This window comes from Orcinus orca, chromosome 20, assembly GCF_937001465.1.
Source record: "Orcinus orca chromosome 20, mOrcOrc1.1, whole genome shotgun sequence".
Classification (NCBI taxonomy): domain Eukaryota; kingdom Metazoa; phylum Chordata; class Mammalia; order Artiodactyla; family Delphinidae; genus Orcinus; species Orcinus orca.
Window position 1 is genome coordinate 45,558,815 of NC_064578.1, and position 23,861 is coordinate 45,582,675.

General features: G+C 54.6%; 3 protein-coding genes across 11 annotated transcripts; 2 read left to right on the top strand and 1 right to left on the bottom strand.

The window, feature by feature from the left end:
* The first annotated feature begins 717 nt into the window (after positions 1-717).
* On the top strand, positions 718-1,662 carry C20H19orf33 (chromosome 20 C19orf33 homolog). Of its 3 annotated transcripts, none has more exons than XM_049703930.1 (4): positions 727-885; positions 1,007-1,116; positions 1,236-1,349; positions 1,467-1,662. In XM_049703930.1, the coding sequence occupies exons 1-4, from the start codon at positions 864-866 to the stop codon at positions 1,623-1,625; spliced, it is 405 nt and encodes a 134-aa protein (XP_049559887.1). In that variant the 5' UTR covers positions 727-863; the 3' UTR covers positions 1,626-1,662. The 3 variants fall into 3 exon arrangements, with proteins under 3 accessions (XP_033269909.1, XP_049559887.1, XP_033269908.1); XM_033414017.2 differs by having other exon boundaries at positions 728-885; positions 1,007-1,101; positions 1,227-1,349; XM_033414018.2 differs by lacking the exon at positions 1,236-1,349 and having other exon boundaries at positions 718-885; positions 1,007-1,101.
* A 95-nt stretch (positions 1,663-1,757) lies between these two features.
* On the bottom strand, positions 1,758-12,511 carry YIF1B (Yip1 interacting factor homolog B, membrane trafficking protein). Of its 7 annotated transcripts, none has more exons than XM_049703928.1 (8): positions 12,380-12,506; positions 10,951-11,001; positions 4,852-5,276; positions 4,624-4,702; positions 4,446-4,503; positions 3,288-3,443; positions 3,111-3,204; positions 1,758-2,125 (listed from the first exon to the last, which is right to left on the bottom strand). In XM_049703928.1, the coding sequence occupies exons 3-8, from the start codon at positions 5,239-5,241 to the stop codon at positions 1,970-1,972; spliced, it is 933 nt and encodes a 310-aa protein (XP_049559885.1). In that variant the 5' UTR covers positions 5,242-5,276; positions 10,951-11,001; positions 12,380-12,506; the 3' UTR covers positions 1,758-1,969. The 7 variants fall into 7 exon arrangements, with proteins under 7 accessions (XP_049559885.1, XP_012393875.1, XP_004284291.1 ...); XM_012538421.3 differs by lacking the exons at positions 10,951-11,001; positions 12,380-12,506 and adding an exon at positions 9,619-9,981 and having other exon boundaries at positions 4,852-4,956; positions 5,038-5,276; XM_004284243.4 differs by lacking the exons at positions 10,951-11,001; positions 12,380-12,506 and adding an exon at positions 9,628-9,979 and having other exon boundaries at positions 4,852-4,956; positions 5,038-5,276.
* On the top strand, positions 11,015-23,303 carry KCNK6 (potassium two pore domain channel subfamily K member 6). Its single transcript, XM_004284244.4, has 3 exons — positions 11,015-12,650; positions 18,971-19,366; positions 19,532-23,303. The coding sequence occupies exons 1-3, from the start codon at positions 12,329-12,331 to the stop codon at positions 19,753-19,755; spliced, it is 942 nt and encodes a 313-aa protein (XP_004284292.1). The 5' UTR covers positions 11,015-12,328; the 3' UTR covers positions 19,756-23,303.
* Positions 23,304-23,861: the final 558 nt, after the last annotated feature.

Genomic DNA, 23,861 nt, shown 5'->3' on the forward strand with positions numbered 1-23,861 from the left:
GACTTGAGCTACACTGCCTGGGTTCGAATCTCAGTTCTAGCCTGTTCACAAGGAGCTAACTTTGTCCGTCATCTTAACTGGTCCCTCAGTTTTCTCATCTGTAAAATAGGGATAGCAACCATAGCTACCTTTTACTTAAAAGCCAAACATTATTTTATAAGCACTTACTCCTTGTAACTGTGTGCAGGCATGGTTGTGGGAAACTAATCCATTTGATTCTTACAACAGCTCCATATGGTAGCTGTTCTTTACAGATGAGGAAACTGAGGCCCAGAGAGGGGGAGTAACTTTCCCCAGATCACTCTGCTACTAAGTAATACAGATGGGCTTCCAATCAGCAGACTGGTTCCAAGTGCATGCTCTTCACCCCTTCAGACACTGCTTCTCACCAAGCCAAAGGCATTGTCATAGTGAGTTAATGTATCTGAAGCCCTTGGAACAGCAGCCCAGCATGTAGTAAGTACACAAGGAGTGTCAGTATTATCACAGAGGGCATGGGGAGGCACCCTCCCTCTCATTTCTTCAAAAGCAAGGATCTGACCCTTTTAGGGGAAGCTGATAAGAGCTCTAGCCCCTCAAATCTGCAACTGCCCACACATTCCTCCCCCAGCCCCACCCACCACTCACTTGCCAAGGCTCACTGGGTGGGTGGTGGTGTGGGGGAGACATAAGTTAACTGTCCACCCTCCCCATTTCCCAGAGGACCAGTTGGGCGGTGCCGGGGAGGGGCTGTGAGTCAGGGCTAAGGACTCTGAACAAAGGTCTCGGGTAGGGCTCCTCAGAACTTCTGGGGCTGGCCCACTGCCTCTCCCCAAGGCCGGTCCTCTGCCTTTGGCCGTGCAGACATACCCTCTCTCAGCACCATGGAGGTCGACCGGTCGGCAGGTGCGCTCCTGGGGAGTGGGGAGCTTGAGGGGCAGGGGGCCAGACTCAAACCCAGGGACTGCCTCCAACGGGGCATTCCCTGCGCTTGCACCAACGCACCCAATTTCTCTTCTCTCTGCAGCCCTGGAGTCCACCTCCAAGAAGCCCCACGGGGCAGGCCAGGTGGGAGACCCCAAGCACGCCCCCGACAAAGTTGAGGGAGCTGATAACCCGAAGGTAAGTCACTTCATTCTTAGGAGGGTGTTTTTGACCCCAGGGTCCCGCTAGGTCTGGGGCCTCCGACATGGGGGAATGGGAGCTGGGAAAGGGGTCCCTGGCCTCACTGCCATGCCTCCGACTAGCATCAGCACGGCCACGGCCACGGCCACGGCCACGGTCACGGTCACGGCCACGGCCACGGCCACGGTCACGGAAGCTCCTCAGGTTCCGGCAGCAGCTCCAGCGACTCAGAAAATGAGGCGAAGGTAAGAGGCTTACCCCTCACTAGCGGGTGCCCGGCGCCCCAGCCCGGAATTCGGGCCGACGTCTCACAGGCGAACCCTCTCTCTCCTCTCCCTCCCCCACCGCCCTCCGCCCCACAGCCCAGCGCTGCCGGCTCCGAGCTGTACAAAAGCGCCCCGGGCAAGGTCAAGAAGTCCAAGGTGAAAAAGGAGAAGAAGAAGGAGGAGAAGAAGGAGGAGAAGAAGGAGGAGAAGAAGGAGGGCAAGAAGAAGGAGGGGAAGAAGGAGGCTTCCCACTAACGGGCCTCTCCGGGGCTCATTAAACCTTCTCTCGGCCTCCAGGTTGCCTTTTGTCCCCCGCCCTTCCCCATCCCCCTTCTCGGACCGGGCCTGCCCCCTGCTGGGCACCGCGCGCCAAGGAGAGGCTGCCCACGCCGTGCCCATTACGGTTTATTGTTTCTGGAACAGTGGCCGCACTGCTGGGGGGCGGCCTGTGCAGCTGGAGATCTCAGCACCTCGGCGAGGATGGGGAGGGAGGGACTCGGGCGGCGGGGTGGACCCTGTGGCCGGCAGGTGGCCGGGAGATGAGCGCGGCAGCGCGGTGGCCACCGGAAGCAGCAGCTGGAGGCGTTGTGGGGCCGCCCTCACCGCACCAGGTGGAAGGTGAGCCAGTACATGAGCAGGGGCTGCGCCGCCGCCACGGCCATGGTCAGGTACATGCGCAGCTGGTTCCGCGCCCCACGCACCGGGATGCCCTCGGCCGCCGCCTCGGCCAGGATCTTCAGCCGCAGCGTCCGGATCTGGGCGGGGGAGGGGTTCACTCTTGAGCCCGCACTCCTTCCAGACTCCAGTTTCCCCACCCCTCCATAGGGCAGCTGGGCTCAAGTCTCTGCTCTGGAGGAACCTTGGTTTCTCCCAAATCTCCTAACACACGTGGAGGACCTGCTCCTCCTCCCAGGCCTTGGGAGAAAATGTGAGGGTTCCAAACTCAAACGCTAGGCGAGGCCTCTTAAGTGAGTGAGGTGAGGAACTTCACTGTGAATACTCCACCTGAGGGGATGGCCAGGCTTGGCCCTTTGGCCGCCACCAGCTTGTGTTGACCCTTGACAATTTTTCAACACAAGCCAGAAATGCCTTCTTTTTCTTCTTAACTTTTTTTCCCCTCCCCTCCCCCTGCCCAGAATTTTAAATAATGAAATCTAAGTCGAAGTTTATCTGAGCAGATCTGGCCCACCAGCCACTAGTTTTTGCCCTCTGCTCCTCACACTGAATCCTCCCAGTACCCTGACGTGCAATTATCATCATCCCCATTTTACAGAAGGGGAAGCAGGTTTAAAGAGAGGAAGTGATCTGCCCAGGATCGAGCGAAGCCTGGGTTCAAACCCAGGCCTGGTGGATCCCAGTGCTCTTAAGCAGCACCTCCACTCCAGCTGGATGAACTCTCAGAGAAGCTACTTTGAGGATACTGAACTCTTTTCATCCCAAAGGAAATTCTGGTAGGAAGCCCATCATGCAAGGCGAGTGGAGTGAGGGTGAGAGCCCACTCTAGCAGCCTGGCTGGCGCCTCCTCTTCCTTCAGGACCCCGCTTGGACACCCCCTCTTCCAGGAAGCTCTCCGGACCCTCAGGCTAGGGCAGCCACTCCAGGGCTCCTCAGTTCACCAGTGTGGGGCCTCTGGTCTAAACTCCCCACCTGACATCCCCTGCTTGGATGCCTCCAGGGACCCCCAACTCTGCCCAGGAGGCCTGTGCCCTGAGTCCCATCCTTCCCTGAGCCCCAGCTCACCATGAACACAAAGATGGACACACAGCACCAGCCCAGCACCAGGTAGTAGCCAATCTTTCCAAAGAGCAGGCCCATGAGGACCCCACCAATCATCCTGTGGGGGAAAGGGGAAGGCTGGTCTGAGGAAGAAGCCCCAGAGCTGGGGACTGGCAGTGGGAAGGTGGAGGGGGTACTCACCCAACATATTTGTAGCCCAAGAAGGCCACCAGGTCGATAGTGGTGAGGTCTGTGTTGACAGTGACAAGGTAGAGGCTGAGCAGGATGGCCAGCACCTCCAGTGTCAGCCAGGCCAACGCCGAGCTCGCCTGCAGCCCCAGGAGGTCTGGGGAGAACCTGTCAGCACCCAATCTCTGTCATTCAGTTAGCTGGCTCAGACCCTCCCTAAGCATCTGCCTGGGGACAGCCTGTATGGGGGGGGCGGGGCATGCTGAAGACCCGGCAGGGGCCAAGATGGATCTGGGCCCTGTCCTGGAAATCCCATCCCCAGTGACAGCCCAGAAAGGTCAGGGCTGGGATGGGGAAAGCACAGGGCAGGGGAGGTGTGTGACCCCGTTGGGAGGTGGGTATCAGACACTTGAGCTAAGGCTTGAAGGAGTAAGGAGCTGACTGGGGAAGAAGGGCCTTAGTCTCTGCCATATCCCCAGTGCCTCAACAATTAATTGACTCTAATGACAACTGTTTTCCATGCCACAAAGGAAATGAACAGGGATCTATGAGTGAGAGGTGGGGGCCTGACGCAGGCTGGAGGGTGGAAAGGCTTCCCGGAGGAAGTAACATCGCAGTGGAGACATCATGAGTGAATAGGTGCTCAGCAGGTGATGTAGGGGAGGAACACACTCCCCAGCAAAGGGAACTGATGTGCAAAGGCCCTGGGGAGGCAACCCAGGTCCTCTGGAGAAACAGAAGGAGGACCAGAGTGGCAGAGCAGAGTGAGGGAGAGGGGCAGGCAGTGCCAGGCTAAGGAGCTGGGGCTTGGTCTGGGGACAGGGGAGCTAGGGGCAGCTTCTGAGCGGGGGGGACATGGCCAGGCTCACCTCCCAGCCAAGACCTTCCTGCTGGAGTGGGGGTGCAGGGGGTGTGTGTGGGCCGGGCAGCTGGTTAGGAGAGGCCAGGGGAAGGATGGATTTAGTGTCACCCAGCACAGGGTGTGGTGATGGGCTGCACACGGGTGGGAAAGAGGAAAGGTGACCCTGAGGGTGACCGTGCGGGCTCTGTCTTGGGCTAACTGGGAACATGGTGGGGCTCTTCTGAGACAGGGGAACCAAGAGACCTTCCTGACTGCCCCTCAGCTCCCCCAAACCCCACACCACTCTGCCTACTCCAGGCCTCTCTTACCTATCCTGGGTCCCCAGCGCCAGGCCAGCCACCAAGACGTAGGTGATGAAAGCCATGGCTGTGAGAGGGAGACACACAGACACTAGTCAGCCCAGGGCCTCCGGGCACCTAAACCTCTGCCCGAGACAGGCCCACCCAGAGGGAGGAGGGCACCGGGCTGTGGTGGGTAGGGTGAAACCTGGAATGTAGAGGTCAGGAGCGTTGACATCAAAGCGCGGGGCCACTGGTGTGTCCTGCTGGTACTGCACCTCCCAGTCCTGTGGGGAGGGCGGAGGGGGCAGGCAGGACCAGAGCTGGGCTCCTGGCCCGCCTACAGGCCCTCTCTCGGCCTATCTTCCTGCCTCTCACGCCTGCCCCAGCCTGAGCCACCCCTGTCTACAGGCTGCCACCCCGCTCAGATGCTCACCTGGTGCAGGTAGGGGAAGAAGAGCAGACCCAGCTTTTTGCCTACATACATGGTGTCCACAGCGAAGTAATACTTGAGCTTGGTGACGGGGATGAAGCGGTCGATCTGGGGAGGCAGAGTGCCAACCTGAAGCCCTGGCCCCAAGGCCCCTACCTGCCCCCACACCCACCAGCCCGGCCCACTCACGTTCTTATCCACCAGCTCCTTGCCCTGCGCGGCTAGGCTGCTCCCGTAGGCCATGGCCATGTTGGACACAGGATCACCCAGGAAGGCCGACTGGGGCGAGGCGGAGGCTGTAGGGTAGCCCAGGCCGCCAGGCGCCCGCTGGGCCCCATAGCCTCGGCTCTGGGCCGAACTCGTGTCATCAAAAAGCTGGTGGGGGTCAGCCATGCCTGGCTGGGACACAGGTACCCTCCGCTTCGAGGCTGCAGGGGGAGAAGGGTGGGGAGCCTCAGTCATTTTGCAGGAGCTCTCCCTCCCACTTCTGCCGCAGTGGGGCACTGGTTTTGCTGTCAGATGGGTTGTCTAGTCAGGTTTGGGCGGCCTCTGCCTGCCTGCCATCCACCCATCCATCCAAATAACAATGATGAGGAGGAGGACGACGATGACGGCTACTATGTGCTGGGGTTGACTGTGCACAGCATCCTGTGCTAAGCCTCTTACAAACAAGGTCTCTAGACAGACCTTCTCCCTGCACGTTCCCTCTTACTCATCCAGCTCCAGCCACACTGGCCTCAGTACTCAGTGAACACACCAGGCACATTCCCACCTCAGGGCCTCTTCACTGGCGGTTCCTCTGCCTGAACGCTCTTGCCCCAGACATCCTCAGGGCCCCCTCCTCTCCTCGAGGTCTTGGCTCCGTGGGGCCTTCCCCAGCCATCCTGTCTACAGCTGCATCTCCCTTGGTGCCATCCCCTCATCCCTCTTCCTCACTTCATTTGTATCCACAGAACTCAGCAACAGCTGACATACTAGCTGTCTATTTTATTCACTGTCTGTCTCCCCCACTCAAATTTGAGCCCCCGCCAAGGTGAGGAGCTTTCTCTTGTTTGTGACTGAAGCCCCAGCCCCTAGAACAGGGTTAGAGTAGGTGCTTGATAAAAACCTGATGTAAAAATATAAATAAATAAAAATAAATTTTTAAAAAGGGCTTCCCTGGTGGTGCAGTGGTTGGGGGTCCGCCTGCCAATGCAGGGGACACGGGTTTGGGCCCTGGTCTGGGAGGATCCCACATGCTGCGGAGCGGCTAGGCCTGTGCGCCGTAACTACTGACCAGTGCTCTGGAGCCTGCGAGCCACAACTATTGAGCCCGCGAGCCTGGAGCCCGTGCTCTGCAACAAGAGAAACGACTGCTCCCCGCAACTGGAGAGGGCCTGCGTGCAGCAATGAAGACCCAATGCAGCCAAAAATAAATAAAAATAAAAATAAATTTAAAAACCTGATGAATGAATAAATGGCCATGCCCATTTTACAGATGTGGAAACCGAGGCTCAGACAGGCTAAATGACTTGTGCAAAGGGCCAAAATGAGGGAGTGACAGAGCAGGATTCCAGCCCAGGTCACCCTGTTAAATATTGTAATAATTAAACCCCAGCTGAGCACTTAAACCACACACCAGGCCATGTTCTAAACACTGTGGATTAACTCATTTAATCCTCACAACAATCCATTTTGTGTTGGTGAGACTATCATCCCATTTTACAGATGGGAACCGTGAGCCCCAAAGAGGCTCAGGCCCTTGCCCAGAGTCATACAGATGGTGTGAAGCAGAGCCGGGTTTCAAGTTTTCAAAAGATCCCTCCATTTCTTGTGGGGAACAGACTGGGAAGGCGGGGACAAGATGAGGGGAGAGGAGGGGAGGGGAGGGGGGAGGAAGCTGCTGAGGTGGTCCAGGTGGGAGAACAGGATGGGGCGGGCAGGGGTGGGGTGGGGAGGGGAGGGGCTGCTTCCGGCAAATTTTGGAGGTAGGAGAGGCAGGATTGCTGGAGGTGTGCTTGGCTGCCGTAGGGTAAGGAAGATGAAGGAATTCACGCTGTCTTCCCAGATTCTGGTCTGAGTGATCAAGTGGATGGGAGTGCTGTCTACTGAGATGGGGAATATGGAGAGAGCACATTTGAACCCAGCACTCAGGCTCCAGTGCCCTGACCAATAAGCCATGCCACCGCAGCAAACGTTTACTGAGCTCCTCCTCTGTGCCAGGCGCCACAGTGGGAACAGGGTGGTAGGATTACAATGGGATGCGGAAGAGGAATCACATAGTCCATGTCATGACTTTCTCTGCACCTCAGTTTTCTCCTCTGCAGGATGGTGTCAACACTCCAGGGCAAAGTGACATAAACTCCTCACCCCCTGGCCTGGCCCATAAAGAAGTGGTCAATCCCGTCACCTATTATCAATAACTAACCCCTCGACTCTTCCTCTTCATTATTTGTAGCCTGAAAACAGACCCAGGTAGTCCTCTATCCCAGAGCAAGCAGCACTGGCCCCGGCCCACTTGTCCCCAAGCACCACTTCTCTTTTCCCTCTCCCACTTCTGGCCAAAGGGCTGGCTTCCTGAAAGCTTTAGTGTAAGCACTTCCTCCCTCTTTGTTGCCCCCTCAGCCCTTGGCATTTGGGGTTCTGCTCTCACCGGTCCCCTAAATGCCTCTGCATTACCAGGCCAAGGCCGTTATTCCACTCTCCTCAGACTCAAGCTCCTCGGCAGCACTGAGGCCCTTGCTCCAACTGCCAACCTCCAACTCTCTGCTCTCTTGGCTTCTGAGACACTGTACTACCTCTTTCTCTTTCCTGTCGGAGCCCCACAAACATCGACTGAGCACCTCTGTGGGTTAGGCTGTGCTGCGGGTGAGGTGGATACAGCAGTGAACCAAAAGGGAAAAACTCATGGAGCTGATGTTCTGATCGGTCCTTCTCAATCAGTGATTTCTCTCCAGCTCCCTGAATTGTGTGCCCCAATTTTCCACCACCCTTACCCTTGTCTTCTCTCTCTCAACTAGGGCAATCTCACCACACCCATGGCTTTCACAGCCACCCACCCTGTGCCCTGGGCTGTCTCTAGCCACCACTTCCTGCCAAGGCCCCAGGGCCTTTACCTCTGACATCAGTTCTCACCCATCTGGTCTCAATGTCACCCTCCCTTCTCAGACTCTGTCATCTTGCACCTGACTTAAATGTCCTCCTACCAGCTTCCCCTGTTCATTCTTAGCCCCAACAACCTCCTTTCCAGTCAACAGCCAGAATGATCTTTTTAAATGTAAAAGAGAATATTTCATGCCCTCTGCCTAAGATCGGTGCCCACTGCGCTGAGAATAAAATCCAAATGCCTAGGAGGCCCTGCATGACCCAGCCCTGCCAACCACCCTGGTTTGCTACCTCTCCTGGGACTCACTCCACCAGTCACAAGGGCCTCCTCCTCTCGGGCCCTGACCCTGCCAAGCTCCTTGCCCCCTCAGGCTTTTGAACATACAGTGCTCTCACCTTGGAACACCTTCCCACAATTAGCACCTGACAATACAGCACTCAGGCCTCAGCTCAAAAGATTCCTTCTCAGAGAGACCTTCCTTACTCTTCAATATAAAGCACTAGCCCCACACTTTTCTTTCTCATAACATCCAGTGGTTCTTTTTTCTCTTCCAAGTACTTGTCACAACTTCTGAATCTATATTCATTTGTCTACTTGCTTACTCAGCACAGGCCTCCCACGCTTTTCCCTCGCACCATAAATCCCCTTCCCCGGGCTAATTCCTCATCATTCGATGTTACCTCTTCCAGGAAGCTTCACTGACACGCCTGGGCTCGGTCATGTATCCTAATCTGGGCTAACACAACACCTCCATCCCTGCCATAACCACTCTGATTGTGCTTCCCCCATCCCAGCCCTGACCCCTCTGCCTGCTCTTCTCTTATCACAGCTCCATCACGCTAGACTGTTGCTGTCTTCTGCTCTGTACTGGTAAGCTCCATGAAGACAGGAACCAGGACTGATGGGCACGGCTGTATCCCCAGCATCGCCCACCACAGGGCCAGTCAGGCATCTTACAAAGGTTGAGGGAGGAATGCATACATCATGTCTTAAGGCCTCCTCAACCCCTAGTCAGTTTCCGGCTTATTCCCTTTACAGTCCTAATCACTCCCGAAATTATCCTGCTGCCTAGTTTGCTTCCAAGTTTAGTGTCTGTCTTCCCACTAAACTCTGAGCTGTAAGTTGCCAAGTTGCTGGTTACTACTGGGTACCCAAATTGCAGCACAGGGCCTGGCACAAGGGAGCTGAAGTAAGATATGCTGAATGAATAAATGAGACGCACTCACACTCCCGGAGATGAAGAGGAACTTAAAGAGAGATACAAATTCACAGACATGGGAAAAGGGGATTAACAGCACAATAAACACAGGTTCAAATCTTAAATGAGGGGTAAACACGGCCCTCTGCGATCACGCAGGGCTATGAACGCCGTCCTAAGGTGCGTGGGCAACAGCCCAAGGCCACGGAAGGGTGGGGAGAGAACAGACGGCTAACTGCAAATGAATGAAAGTCACGTTGTTCTGCACATCACACAATATCCTGCCCAAACTTGTTTTCTTCTAAAGGAATTTCCTAAAGAAGAATCGAATCCAACACGCCCCTACCCGGACCTGGCATCCCTGCGCCGTGCACACCTCGTAGCTCCAGATCCCTGACCTCGTGACCTCCGACCTGCGGCGACCTCGCCAACCGCCGAGGCGGCCCCGCCATGCCCCGCCCTCTTAGCGCCTCGGTCGGCCACGTACGCCACTTACGCTGCCGGGGCGTCCCCGCCGCCGCCAAGCCTGCCGGGTGCATTTTTCGCTGCCGCCGCCGCCACCTCAGCCCCAGCCACGGTTCGAAATGTGCCCGCCCGGCTCCCGTAGCCACGCCTCACCGGCCACACGACAGCCAATGGGCGTCACGATCGCGCAGACGCCACGCCCCGTCACAGAGGCCCAGACAAGCTGGCGGGTAAGAGGCGAAGACTGGAGGCCGGTGACGTTAGGCGAGAGTCAGGCCTGCAGGGCAAGGAGGGCGGAGCCCGGAACAATCGAAGGAGTAGGCGGTGTCGTGCATGATGGGAAATGTAGGTGTCGAGCGAAGAGGGCGATGGGAAATGGAGTTCTCTATAGACAAACGCTCAATTTGGCTCTTGAGAACACTGGGGAGCGACAGAAGGGTATGGAGCAGGAGAGGAGAGACCCGTTAGTGTTCCCCAGGGGCTAAGCAGAGTTGTGCGGGCTCTAGCGCTTATACAGTTTTGGCAGACTTTAGGTATTAAAGTGATTATTTAGAGGGAGAAAAGGATATCCAACAAGTTAGGTGGGAAGAACCAGGTGTCTTTCCTCAAGACGTATTGTTAAAAAACAAAATTAGGGACTTCCTTGGCGGTCCAGTGGTTAAGCCTCCGCGCTTCCACTGCAGGGGGCGTGGGTTCCATCCCTAGTTGGGGAACTAAGATCCCACATGCCAGCTTGATGCGGCCAAAACCAAAAAAAAACCCCCCACAAACAAAACAAACCAAAAAACCCCAAACTAAACCGAGTAAAATTTCTTAAATTAATTTTTTATTGGAGTATAGTTGCTTTACTAAACCGAGTAAATTTGAAGACCTATGGGATTTATTCAAAAATTTATGGGGGCTTCCCTGGTGGCGCGGTGTTTGGGAGTCCGCCTGCCGATGCAGGGTACACGGGTTCGTGCCCCGGTCCGGGAGGATCCCGCGTGCCGCGGAGCGGCTGGGCCCGTGGGCCATGGTCGCTGAGCCTGCGCGTCCGGAGCCTGTGCTCCGCAACGGGAGAGGCCACAGCGGTGAGAGGCCCGCGTACCGCAAAAAAAAAAAAAATTATGAATCGGGCGACATCCCATCTAGTAAATAGAACGGAGCTTGAAGGAGTTGTACAAAATGGAGGTTTTTTTATAGAAGGAGGCAAGGAATTATTTCAGAGAAATAGAAAGAATTATTTCAGGCCAGGTCACCTTCTTTTGGTGGGAGGGTGAGAATCTATCTTATAGAATACCTCTTCTTCCTTTGCGGGGGTAGGGGTGGGGGCGTGGGGAGTGTAGAAATGGTGAGGTTCCACATGACAGATTACCTCGCTGGTGCTGACCAGGAAATTCCAGACTGGCCGATTAAGATTACCTTCCTGGGGAAGGACAAAATTGCAGTTAGGTCAGATGTTAAAATCTAGGTTTGGTATCATGGGCTTTAGCACGAGTGACGCCATTTGGGGTCTGTGGTTTTCTCTTTAACAACATCTTTAGACATTTTCCCAAAAAGTCATAAAAATGTTCCTGTGTTGCAACCTGGTTTCCCTGGTTTGCCAAAAAACATTATAACCCCCAGCAAGTGAGCACACACGGGCACACCTGCAAGTGAGGGGCCCTGAACATTAAGCTACCTTAGTCTCTCCTGTCTCTGCCCTCCATCTCCCCCTTTATCTAACCTGTCTCCCCCTCAGCCTCCCCTTTTCTGTCCCTCAGTCTCCTCCAGTTATCTCAGGCAAAGATAATGGTAGAAATGACTTCTGGGGAGTGATAGCCCTCCGGAAGGATGTCAGCAAGTGACCGTGTCACTGTGGCTTTCCCTTTCCTCTTCTGAGACACTGTCTTTTCTGGGGACCTTGAAGACTGTTCTAGTCTCTCAGTTATGACTCCTGGCTGCACAGTCCTCTAGGCTTCACCATCCAAGCCCCTGTCACTCTGCCTGTGCTTCCCTTATCACAGCCCTGACCCTCTGGGCTGTCAGTCGTTTGAAGTGCAGGGAGCCCCCCCGCGAGGGCAGGGCCCAGGGACTGTCTTGGTCACTGCGTGTCACCAGCATCACCCAGCAAAGCGCCAGGCACAAATTGAGGGCTGAGCAAAGATTTGGTGAATAGCTAAGGATCCCCACTCTGTGAGGGCACAGGTGACACCTGGCCCTGTGGTGTCCCCTTTGTGAGTTAGACAGGGGTTCCCTCCAGGTGGACGCAGCCCCACTCCAGAACGCACGACCTGGCGCGTGGAGCGAGGGCTGGATTTCAGTTTGTCCCCTTGTCCCCTCAGCCACGCGCCCCGGTGCGGCGCACAACCTTCGCAGCCTTGAGCAATGGCCCTAAGGAGTCGGGGAGCGACTCCTCGGTCCGCGAGCCGAAAACAGACTTAGAATTCTCTCTGGCGTAGGGAGCCGCGGCTCCGGGGAGGAAGCAAAGGAAGGAAGGGGGAGGAAAGGAAGAATAACCCCAACCCAAGCATCCCGCCGGTCTCCTGGGTCCGGGAGCGCTGGTCTCCTCCCTCTCGGTCTTCACACCTGGCGGTGGGGCGTGCCTCAGTTTCCTCCACCCCGCCCCTCCCCTTTTTCCTCTTCTTCCTCTTTGGGGCGCCGGTGGCCGCGCGTCAAGCACTCCCGGAACTGAAGCTGGGTGCCTGGCGGTCGGGAGGCAGGGGCCACGTCAGCGGGGCGGCCGGGAGCTTGGCGGGCCGGCCGGCTGCGCCATGCGGCGGGGAGCGCTCCTGGCGGGCGCCCTGGCGGCGTACATCGCTTACCTGGTGCTGGGCGCGCTGCTGGTGGCGCGGCTGGAGCGGCCGCACGAAGACCGCCTCCGAGCTGAGCTGCAGACTCTGCGCCAGCAGCTGCTGCAGCGCAGCCCTTGTGTGGCTGCCCCCGCCCTAGACGCCTTCGTGGAGCGGATGCTGGCGGCAGGACGGCTGGGGCGCGCAGCACTCGCCAACGCCTCGGGGTCCGCCAACGCCTCGGACCCCGCCTGGGACTTCGCCTCGGCGCTCTTCTTCGCCAGCACGCTGGTCACCACCGTGGGTACGTGGTCGCCCTCCCGAACCCCCGACCCGGGACCCCCCGGAGCCCCCGCCTCCCTAGGGACCCAGGAGCCGCCACGAAATACCCTGATCCCGGCGGATCATTCCCGATCTACTCTGAGCCCAGGATCCCCTCAAAACCCCCCAACGAGGACCTGGGACCCACACTCATGGGCTTTTCCACCTTGGGGGGCCTCCATCCATGCCTTTCCTCCCAGCAGGAAATCCACCAGTTCCCTCGGGGACCAGAGCCACCCTCAGAGTACCTTCCGGCGAGCATCTGGGGCCTCATTCCTCTGCCTTAACTCCCTTGGAGACCCAGGTCTGTCCAGTCCCCTCTGGGCCTAGAACTACCCTCAGAGACCTCCTGCGAGAACCCCGGACCCTCTGCCTGAGACCCTCGCCCCATCTGGACTGGGACCTCAGCCATGCTGAGCCAGCTCTCTCTGGCTCAGACCGACATCCCCTCCAACACTGTCTCCTGGTTCTCCAGATACGTCCTTCTGGGTTGCCCCTTAGGAAGCCTTACCCCAATCTCCTCCTGACCCTGGTGCCCCAGTGAGGACCCTGAGTCTCCAGACCCTCTCCAGGTGCTATCCCTAAAGACCTTACTGCCAGCAGACATCCCTCAGCCAGAACCTGGGGCCCCTATCCCAGACTTCTAGCCCTCTGGACCTAGACCACTCCCCAGCAAGGGGCCCTGCCCTCCTCCTGACCAAGGACCACCCCCACCCTCATACTCCTCTGCAGGTAGCCCTGACTCCAGACACAGGGCCCCTCTTCACGTATCCCACTCCGTCTTAACATCTTTGTATTGAGGAGCCCTCAGTGCAGGGCTTTCCTCCCAATAGGGACACCCTGTTCCCTCTGAACGTGGGACTTCCAATTCAGCAGCCCCAGCTGTGGAAGTGCGTGAGAAAACTAGAGCACCTTCAGGAAGGGCCGCTGACTTTCCAACCAGAAGCTCCCTAGCCAGGACTCCCACCCCTCCAGTCCCAAAACGGCACCAGCAAAAACCCCTACTGTTTTCCAAGCCAGGGACTCCCCATGGGGACCCCTTTGTTTATTTATGTTGGCCCCCGCATGGATCTTTGTTCCCTGAACACAAACCCATGCCCCCTGCAGTGGAAGTGCGGAGTCCTAACCACTGGACCACCAGGAAATTCTTTGCAGACCTCTTTGAACCCGAGAACCCCTAGCTGAGACTCTCACCACTCTCTGGACCCTGACACCCCTCGTAAGAACCCCAGAACCACCTGAAACCCCAGCGCCCTCCACACACGCTGTCCCTGAGAGCAGAATCGCCCCCTTCCCCAGGATGCCAGTCCAGGGAGCCGGCTCTCTGCACCTGCTACCCCTCCCTGAGACCCCCTGCCCAACCTGAATTTCCCAAGAAAGGGAACCTCCTGGGGACCTGGGACCCCTTCAGTCTCCTCCAGACCCACAGCTGGGACCTTTCTCTCCACCCCAACCCTGCTGTAGTCTGCTCTGGACCTGAAGTTCTCCCTCCATCAAGGACACTCCAGGCTCTCTGTACCCCAGACCCCCCACCACCACTGTCCACTCAAGACCATTACCACTTTCCACCCTTGACACTCTCAGCCAGAACCTGAGACACACACACCCCTCCCATCCTCCCCGTAGCACTGTCTACCCCCATCACGTCCCCTCAGGCATCCTTGGGCTCAGAAGCCCCTTCTGCCTGAGGATTCCCCTTCCAATCCAGAAAACACCCACACTGGTGCCTGTCCCCCTTCTTCCTCTGGACCCAGGACCCCAGCCCCAAACCAGGATTCTTTTCAAACCAGGACACTGGCCTCTGATTTCAAATTACTGACTGGACCCCACAGATCCCCTTCTCTGGACCCCACAGATCCCCTTCTCTGGACCCCTACAGCCTCAGGTGGGACTGACGCCCCCTCCCAGCCCTACCCGGGAAATCTCTCACCTCAGGGCCCCTCAGACCTGGAAAATCCCTTTGTTGTCAGGCTCTGCTGGTCCTCCCACAGCCCCTCCCCAGCCCCCAAACTTCCTCTTTGCCTCTTTGCTAGGATTTGGATAGGGGAGGTGGCTGGGGCCTGGCTAGCCCAGACTCCTAACTCCCTTCACTGCCGGCAATAGCAGGCAGCCTTTGCCTTTTGTGCCCTGTCATCATTGTGTGGATCAGCAAACCAAGGCCCGGGGCAGCAGGGCTGGATGCTTCCCACAGACTTCCCAGCTGCTGGCTGGGCCTGCACGACCTGCTCCCCGGCTTCACGCTCCCTCTGTCTCCTCCCAGATCCTGGCTTCGGAGAAGTTGTCCCAGGCAAGACAGGTGAAGAAGCCAAACTCAAGGCAGGCACCGTCTGGGTGATCTCTGATTCTCAGTGTCCTCCCTCATCTGTAAAATGGGGATAATAACACTCCCTGCTTCACAGTAATAGCAATACCTGGTAGAGGACTTAACCACATATGGACTTGGACTCACTCAGTACAATAAGCCTTGTGAGGCAGGTACCATTAGCGGTTCTATTTTTCAGCAATAGAAACTGAGGCCCGGAGAGGTTGGACAACTTGCCCAAGGCCACACAGTTAGGAAGTATAGCGTGCGGTTTTGAACTGAGGCTGTCAGGCCTCAGAGTCCCATGCTGTTAACCAACACACCACACTACCTCTTAGGCTTGCATGAATGAAGGAGGGTGATATATGTATATTAAAAAAAAATTATTCTGACATTCGTTAAAAATGGTAGGTTATGGCAACAGGGGAGAGAGACTGAACTCAATTCTGAATATAGCAAAGACAGCTGGAGAGATTTAGAGCTGAGAGCAAAGTGAAGGGGTCAGTGGATGGAAAATTACCAAGAGGAGCATGGAAGGTAGGGGGATTCTTGCTAAATACTGGCCAAGGGCTTCGATATCAGTGGTGGATGGTGAGGAATCTGATCAGATATCAAGAGTGGGGGGATTCTCCCTAAACCAACTGAGGATTCCTGCTAAAACTGGGCTTAGTCAAGAAGAGGGCTCAGGACTTCCCTGGCGGTCCAGTGGTTTAGACTCTGCGCTTCCAATGCAGGGACGCAGGTTCGATCCCTGGTCAGGGAACTAAGATCCCACATGCCGCGCGGCACAGCCAAAAAAAGGGAAAAAAAGGAAGAGGGCTCAGAGGAGCTGACTAAAATTTGGTCAAGGTGGGAGTCTGTGTCCGTGTGAAGTGCCGGTAATAATAACTGAGACTGACAGAGCCTTGGTTATTATTATTGTTGCTGGTGAAGCCGGGAGCCCTGAATGTATCTGGAGAAATGGAAGACCGTATGTCATTCATAGAGACCTCTCCCACAGCGTCCCTGGTCTTGTCATAGGGCCTAGTCTTCTGAGGAAGACCTGGGGCCTGGAGCTGGTCCAGGCAGCCTTGCTGTGATTGAGGCCAGGGCTGGAGGAGTCGACTCACCTGCAACTGGGAATGGGGGGAGGGAGCGAGCATTACAGTCATGCTAACTCTTTCTATGCCCGTGCTAGGTGCTACACCCTGTCCCAACCTGCATTTGAGGAAGGCATTGTTTATGAGGCCATTTTGCAGTACTCTGAGGAAACTGAGGCTCAGAGAGGAGAAGTCACTTGGCCAAGGTGATGCAGGGACCAAATAACAAAGCACCGATTTGGACTTGGCTCTCTTGGAGGTAGCAAGTTGAGGCTCACAACCCCCATTCTATTCTAACTCTACGATTTTTCTGTTTATGAGGATTTCGTGTCATTTCAGCTAGGCTGCTGGAGTTTCTCTATCAAAAGCCTTGTATTAATGAAGCTTGGAGCCATAAGTGATAAACCTCAAATAACAGCTGCTTAAATAAGATGGAAGTTTATTTCTTGCTCACATTCAAGGGAGTCAGTCCAAGACCAGGATGGTGCTGCATGGTCAGAGACCTTTGTGTTCCTTCATAACTCCTGGGCACGGTTTCCATTCCCAAGCTCATCTCATGGTCCCAGATGGCTGCTCACCTCCAGCCTTCATATCTGTGTTCCAGGAGGAGGGAGGAAAGAAGGAAGATAGGCATCTCCCTTTCTCTAAGGACACTTCCTGGAAGTTGCCTGCTTCTTTCATATATACCTCATTGGCCATAAATTATTCCAGAGCCACACCTAGCTGCGCTGGAGGAGGGAATGTCTTTATTCCAGGTGGCCACCTGTCCAGCAAGAACTAGAGGATCCTTTATATTTCCCTAGGTTTTTTTTTTTTTTTTTTGCGACAAAATACACATAACATAAAATTTTCTATCTTAACCATTTTTAAGTGTACAGTTCAGTGGTATTAGGTACATTCATATTGTTGTGCAACTATCACCACCATCCATCTCCAGAACTCTTCTTATCACACAAAACTGAATCTATACCCTCATGTACTAACTCCCCATTTGCCCCTTTCCTCAGCTACTGGCAGCCATCGTTCTACCTTCTTTTTCTTTTTTCTTTTTTGTCTGTGTTGGGTCTTTTTTGCTGCGTGCGGGTTTTCTCTAGTTGTGGCGAGCGGGGGCTACTCTTTGTTGTGGTGTGCGGGCTTCTCATTGCTGTGGCTTCTCTTGTTGCAGAGCATGGGCTCTAGGCGCGCGGGCTTCAGTAGCTGTGGCACGCAGGCTCAGTAGTTGTGGCTCGCGGGCTCTGGAGCACAGGTTCAGTAGTTGTGGCACACGGGCTTAGTTGCTCCGCGGCACGTGGGATCTTCCCAGACCAGGGCTCGAACCCATGTCCCCTGCATTGTCAGGCAGATTCCTAACCACTGCGCCACCAGGGAAGTCCCCATTCTACTTTCTGCCTCTATGATTTTGACTACACTAGGTACCACATATAAATGGAATCACAGAGGATTTGTCTTTTTGTGACTGACTTATTTCTTTTAGCATAATATCCTTAAGCTTCATCCATGTTGCAGCATGTGTCAGAATTTCCTTCCTTTAAAAGGCTGAATAATATTCCATTGTTTGTATTTACATTTCATTGATCCGTTCATCCATCTATGGACACTAGGGTTGTTTCCACCTTTTGGCTATTGTGAAGCTATGAACATGGGTGTACAGGTATCTCTTCAAGCCTCTGCTTTCAATTCCTTTGAGTATATAAAAGCCAGGGGATCCTTTTGTATGGAAGAAGGGCTCAGGGGAAAGCCTGCTCGTAATGTGCAATTCTTCCACACTTTCTTACGGGTCACAGGGCTGGATCTGCAGTCTTTTGGGCAAGACATTTTACTGTCAGCATAAACCAGGCCCCTTACCACTCCAGTCATATCTCTGACCCTTTGGTTTGCTTTATTTGGGAAATCAAAAGAGATTTTCAATTACACACTGCCAAAGTGATCCCGTTTCACCCACACCTGAATTCCCCTTTACCGTGTTTCTGTTTGCAGAACTCACACCCACCCTGGCCTTCCTGTGTTCCCACGGTCTCCGGGAGCACAGTGGGGCTTGTCACACCCACTTTAGAGTAGAGGAAACTGAGGCTTTGAGCCAGGGTAAAGCCTGCACCCTTTATTCATTATTTTGACTATCGATCAAGTGCCCACTCTATGCCAGACACCAGGGCTACAGTAGTGAACAAAACAGACAGAAACCCCTGCCCTCCTGGAGCTGGTACCCTGTGGGGAGCCAGACAGTAACCACATAAATAAACCATACGGTATGCTAGAAGGCGTTCAGTGCTATGAAAACAAACTAAAAAGAAGAGTTGGGTAGGAGGGTGTAACAATTTAAAGTGGTGAGGGTGTCACTGAGAAGGTGACATTTGAGCACACCTGAAGGAGGGGAGTAAGGAGCCATGTGGATACCTGGGGGAAGAGTGTTCCACCAGGAAAGAACAGCCAGTGCAAAGGCCCTGAGGTGGGAGCGTGCTGCCCTGGGTTGTGTGGTGCCCCGTGGGTCACCATAAGGACTTTGTCCTTTTACCTGAGTGAGATGGAGCCATGGGGGGATTCTGAGCAGGGCGGGGACATGACCTGACTCACGTGTTCACAGGGTCCCTCTGGCTGCATGAGGGGGGAAGGGAGACCAGGCAGGAGGCTGCTGGGTAGACAGGACCAGGATGGAGCCGTGGGGTGGAGTGGGGCGAGTCGGTGGGTTTTGGATCTGTCTGAAGGTTGAGACAACAGACAGAAACTGGGTGTGAGTGACAAGGGAGTCGAGGATGACACCAGGCTCTTGGCCTGAACAGCAGGAAGGGTGGAGGTGCCGTCGCTGGAGATGAGAGATTCTAGGAGAGGTGGGTTCGAGAGTGAAATTAGTCCTTGGCTTAGAGTGGCCACAGACCCCGGAGTGGATGCCGAGTGGGCAGAAGGATTTCCCCCTCACTCCCACAGGGTACGGGTACACGACGCCGCTGACCGACGGGGGCAAGGCCTTCTCCATCGCCTTTGCGCTCCTGGGCGTGCCGGCCACCATGCTGCTGCTGACCGCCTCGGCCCAGCGCCTGTCCCTGCTGCTCTCCCACGCGCCCCTGTCCTGGCTGAGCCGGCGCTGGGGCTGCCACCCCCCGCAGGCGGCCCGCTGGCACCTGGCGGTCCTGCTGGGGGTCGTGGTGACCATCTGCTTCCTGGTGCCGGCCGCCGTCTTTGCCCACCTTGAGGAGGCCTGGAGCTTCCTGGACGCCTTCTACTTCTGCTTCATCTCTCTGTCCACCATTGGCCTGGGTGACTATGTACCTGGAGAGGCCCCCGGCCAGCCTTACCGGGCCCTCTACAAGGTGCTGGTCACAGGTGAGTGGGGTGGCTGGCCGGGGACCGAGGGCCGGGTCTGAGGGGGACCTGGCCCCAACCCAGGGGGGAGTTGAAAGTCACTGCCCAATCTTTGGGGGTCCTGTAGCCCCACGGCCATGACCTGGAGGTCTGAGTCCACCCATCGCCCCTCTGCCGTCTCTGCAGTCTACCTCTTCCTGGGCCTGGTCGCCATGGTGCTCGTGCTGCAGACTTTCCGCCGCGTGTCTGACCTTCATGGCCTCACAGAGCTCATCCTGCTGCCCAATCCATGCCCTACCAGCTTCAACGAGGATGGGGACGATCGGGTGGACATTCTGGGCCGCCAGCCAGAGCCACACCAGCAATTCGCCGCCGACTTGCACCCTGACTACGCCTCCATCCCCAGGTAGCTGGGGCAGGCGCCGCGAGGCTGCGGACCTGGCCTGCGGCTGAGGGGCCCAAGGGACTGGACTGACAGACTAGCACGTCCACAAGCACATGCAAGTGTTCCTGAGGCCCTGCCTCCGCTATCCGTCTGTCCTTTGTCTTACCTGCCTGAGCACCACCCGGATCCAGGAACCAGCATTGCCTAAGTTTCCCCTGCCCCTCCTCTCACCTCCCTGCACACTCTGTGCTTCCCTGGCTTTCTTACCGTCTCTGTCTTTCCCTCTCACCATCTCTTTGTTTCTCATTCTTTTACGCCATCTGCCACTCACCACCTGCTGATTCTCCCAGGCTCTGGACTCACACCTCATTTCAGGAGCTAGATCAGTCACTCCACTTTGGCCAAGTGGCCGGCCCTCTCAGAGCCTTGATCTCCTCATCTGTCAAGTGGAAAGAGTATATTCACTCACTCAAAACTCCCTCCTCTGTGCCAACCCATGCTGGGCAGTGCTAGGGACATAGTAGTGTTCCAGATGGTCTGCCCCCTGCTCTCATGGGGCTTGCCATCCTGTAAGGTAGACAGACCTGTCCTCACACAGTGACAGTCCATAACAGGCAGGACTTCAGTGGGGGGGTGAGGGTGGCAGTGGGCAGAGTGGTCAGGGCTAGGGTGGAGGGAGCACAGGGAATGTACCCAATCCAGCCTGGAAGGTCAGGGAGGGCTTCCTGGAGGAAGGCGCAACTGAACTCAGACCTGAAATCTGAGGAGTAGTCCGGGGAAGAAGGTGTACCTGACTCATTTTCCTCAAGTGTATCCAGGGAGCAAGACACATTCGGAGACTCCTGGGGTAGGCTTGTGTGATAGAATCTTCTTCAGCAGCCTGGCAGGCAGGAAGCTAAGGCACTGCTCTTTGTAAGACACCATTGTAACAGCTGTTCCCGTTTACCAAGGACTAATTACATTAGGTGCACTGGGCTCTGAAGCCAGCCTGCTTGGGCTCAAATCCCAACTCAGTCCTGTCTGTGTCCTTGGGTGGTCACTTTGCCTCTGTGATTCTTGGTTTCCTCATCAGGAAAATGGCAATAACGAAAGATGATTTCACAGAGCCTGCCATGTTATTCTGTGATGCTTTCTTTGGCCAGGCCCTGTTCTGGGTACTTTACATATGAGGTAGATAATGATAATATTATCAGTGGACATGGGCATATCGTAAGCATCCTTAAAGGACCATCTTGGGAACTTGGCTTCTTTCTTGAGGGCACTAGAGAGCCATGGAAGGGTTTTGAGCAGGAGAGGGCCATGGTTAGGTTTGGGTTTTAGCTGCTGTGTGCAGGGGGACACTGAGGCTGGGTGCCCAGGGGAGGCTGGGGCAGGAACAAAGCAGGAGACAGTGGGACTGGGTAGGGCCAAGGGAAGAGGAGGAGGGGGCGAGTCGAGGGATGCTTAGAAGGCCAAGTGGACAGGCCATAAGCCTTACAGACTTGGGAGGGATAAGGCCAGAGAAAGGTCCAAGGTTGGTCAGCTGCCCCTGAGGTGGGAGCCTGGGAGAAAGAACAGATTTGAAGGGAGATGCTGAGGCTTGTTTGGAACATGGTGGCTGTGAAGGGCTAATGGGACACACAGGGGAAGGTGTCAGGAGGTTACAGGACCCTCAGGGCAAGGGCTCAGTGGGTGGTTGAGGCTGGAGACAGACAAGGAAACCAAGGCCATGAAGGTGGGTTTGACAGCCCTGGGTGGGAATGAAGAGAGAAGACCAGCCTTGAGAAATCAGCCTTAGGATATTTATATATTTATATCAGTAAGGAAAGATTTGGGTTGCAAGTAACCAAATCCTGACTGGCACTGGCTGAAACGATGAGATGGTTGTATATTGTACATCACCAGAGTTGGGGACAGCTCCAGGCATGATACAATCCACAGCTCCAAGAGAGTCTTGTGGTCCCAGGTTCCCTCTTTCTCTGCTCTGTTACCCTCAGCTGAAGGCTTCGCTCCCACATGGGCTCTCTTCATGGCCCCAGAGTGGCTGCCACAGATCCAGGCATCACAATCAGACATGTTAATTTTTAGTACAGGAAGTTGGCGGAGTGTGGTGGTGGGGGCATCTCTTCCCATGGTACCTTTTTGGAAACAAGGAAACCTTTTCCCAGTGTCTCCCAGCAGCCTTCCTCTTCCATCTCATTGGCCAAAATTGGCTCACATGCACATCCTGACCCAATCATTGGCCAGAGTGATGGCATCACCATGATTAGCTTGGATTCCTCAGGATTCCCCCTGCCACCCAGGTCTGAGGCTGGGGCTGAGGTTTTAGTTTGCAGGCTGGTGAATACTTGAACAAAATTGGGCTTCTATTAGAAAGGCAGAAAGTTGGGAGAATGGGCAGACATCAATAAACTAATCAGCCAAGGCAGTGATGTACAATTATGCAGGTTGAGACCTACATAAGGGATGCCTGGCTGGTAGGGTGGAAACAAATAGGGGCTGAAGTTCATGGCTGAATATGCCCAAAGGGGACTTCTTTTTCTAATTAACATAACAGCCCCATATGGTGAGCAGTGACCCTTCAACCAATGCCCTCCTACCCGAGAGAAGAGCTTACAAAGGAGACAGAAAAGGAGTTCTAGAGAGGAGTAGGAAAACCAGGAGGGTGGGGAGTATTGTAAGAGATGAGAGAATTTTAAGGAGGGAGAAGGCAACATTGTCAAATGATGCTAAGAAGTCACACAAAACTGTTTTAATAACAGTGATAGAAAACACTTATATAGGCTTTACTATGTGCCAGGCATTGTTCCAAGCCCCTGATACACAAGAATTTATTTAACCCTCTCAGCAACTCTGTGAGTCAGGTACATTCTCCATATTGCAGATGAGGAAAGGAGGCCCAGAGAGGTTAAATAACTTACCCAAGGTCACACAGGAAATACAAAACTGAGACTTGGACAAGGTTTTGGTTGGTCACCTTGTCCCACGGAGGCTCAGAAACACCCACCGTCTAGCTCTTTCTCAGTCTCCCAGCCTTCCTGGCTCCTCAGCATGGTCGTTGACCCTGCTGCTGAAGTCACTAGCTGGGTGGAAGGCAGGTGCTTGGGGGAGGTGCCTGTGTGATCTGGTTTCTGCTCCTCACCACTTCTGCTTCCAAATTCCCCCGGAAAAAGAAATCAGGCCCTGCTCAGTTCAAGATATTAAAAAAAAAAAAAAAAAAAAGCACATGCTTAAAAATGGAAAAAGTAGAAAAGACTGTACAGTGAAAAGTAAGTCTTCCTCCTGTACTTGGGCTGTGTTGACAGATTTCTCAGGTCTCCTAGGCATGAACCAGCATTATACATGTGTGTGTATATGTGTGTTATTAATTTTTTTCTTTCACTCTACATACGTGGTACCTAGTACAGTGAGGTGGTTACAATCACAGACTCTGGAGGCAAAGTCCCTGGGTATAAATCTGAACTCTGTCACTTCTAGGCTCTGTGGTTTTGGGCGGGTGATTTCACCTTCCTGTGCCTGAGTTTGCCAATCTGTGAAATGGTATGATAACAGCACCTACCTCATGGACTTGTTGGAGAATGAAGCAATTTAATACTGTAAAGCTCTTAGAACAGTGTCTGGTGCTCAGTAAAATGTCAGCTAATGGTTATTCTCGTTTCTGCACCGTTTTCGTCTTGCATGTCCCATATATACATGTATGCTTTTCTAATATTCTCGTTTCTGCACCGTTTTCGTCTTGCATGTCCCATATATACATGTATGCTTTTCTAATATTCTCGTTTCTGCACCGTTTTCGTCTTGCATGTCCCATATATACATGTATGCTTTTCTAATATTCTCGTTCCTGCACCGTTTTCGTCTTGCATGTCCCATATATACATGTATGCTTTTCTAATATTCTCGTTCCTGCACCGTTTTCGTCTTGCATGTCCCATATGTACATGTATGCTTTTCTAATATTCTCGTTCCTGCACCGTTTTCGTCTTGCATGTCCCATATGTACATGTATGCTTTTCTAATATTCTCGTTCCTGCACCGTTTTCGTCTTGCATGCCCCATATGTACATGTATGCTTTTCTAATATTCTCGTTCCTGCACCGTTTTCGTCTTGCATGCCCCATATGTACATGTATGCTTTTCTAATATTCTCGT

Excerpts from the sequence above, each read along its gene's own strand:
- C20H19orf33 (XM_049703930.1), top strand. The coding sequence starts at position 864 with ATGGAGGTCGACCGGTCGGCAG. Across the intron at positions 886-1,006 it reads GGAGGTCGACCGGTCGGCAG|CCCTGGAGTCCACCTCCAAG; the intron begins GTGCGCTCCTGG and ends TTCTCTCTGCAG. Across the intron at positions 1,350-1,466 it reads ACTCAGAAAATGAGGCGAAG|CCCAGCGCTGCCGGCTCCGA; the intron begins GTAAGAGGCTTA and ends TCCGCCCCACAG.
- YIF1B (XM_049703926.1), bottom strand. The coding sequence starts at position 9,670 with ATGCACCCGGCAGGCTTGGCGGCGGCGGGGACGCCCCGGCAGCGTAAG. Across the intron at positions 3,444-4,445 it reads GCGCTGGGGACCCAGGATAG|GTTCTCCCCAGACCTCCTGG; the intron begins GTAAGAGAGGCC and ends GGGTGCTGACAG. Across the intron at positions 3,205-3,287 it reads TTGGGCTACAAATATGTTGG|GATGATTGGTGGGGTCCTCA; the intron begins GTGAGTACCCCC and ends TTTCCCCCACAG.
- KCNK6 (XM_004284244.4), top strand. The coding sequence starts at position 12,329 with ATGCGGCGGGGAGCGCTCCTGGCGGGCGCCCTGGCGGCGTACATCGCT. Across the intron at positions 12,651-18,970 it reads CACGCTGGTCACCACCGTGG|GGTACGGGTACACGACGCCG; the intron begins GTACGTGGTCGC and ends TCACTCCCACAG. Across the intron at positions 19,367-19,531 it reads CTACAAGGTGCTGGTCACAG|TCTACCTCTTCCTGGGCCTG; the intron begins GTGAGTGGGGTG and ends CCGTCTCTGCAG.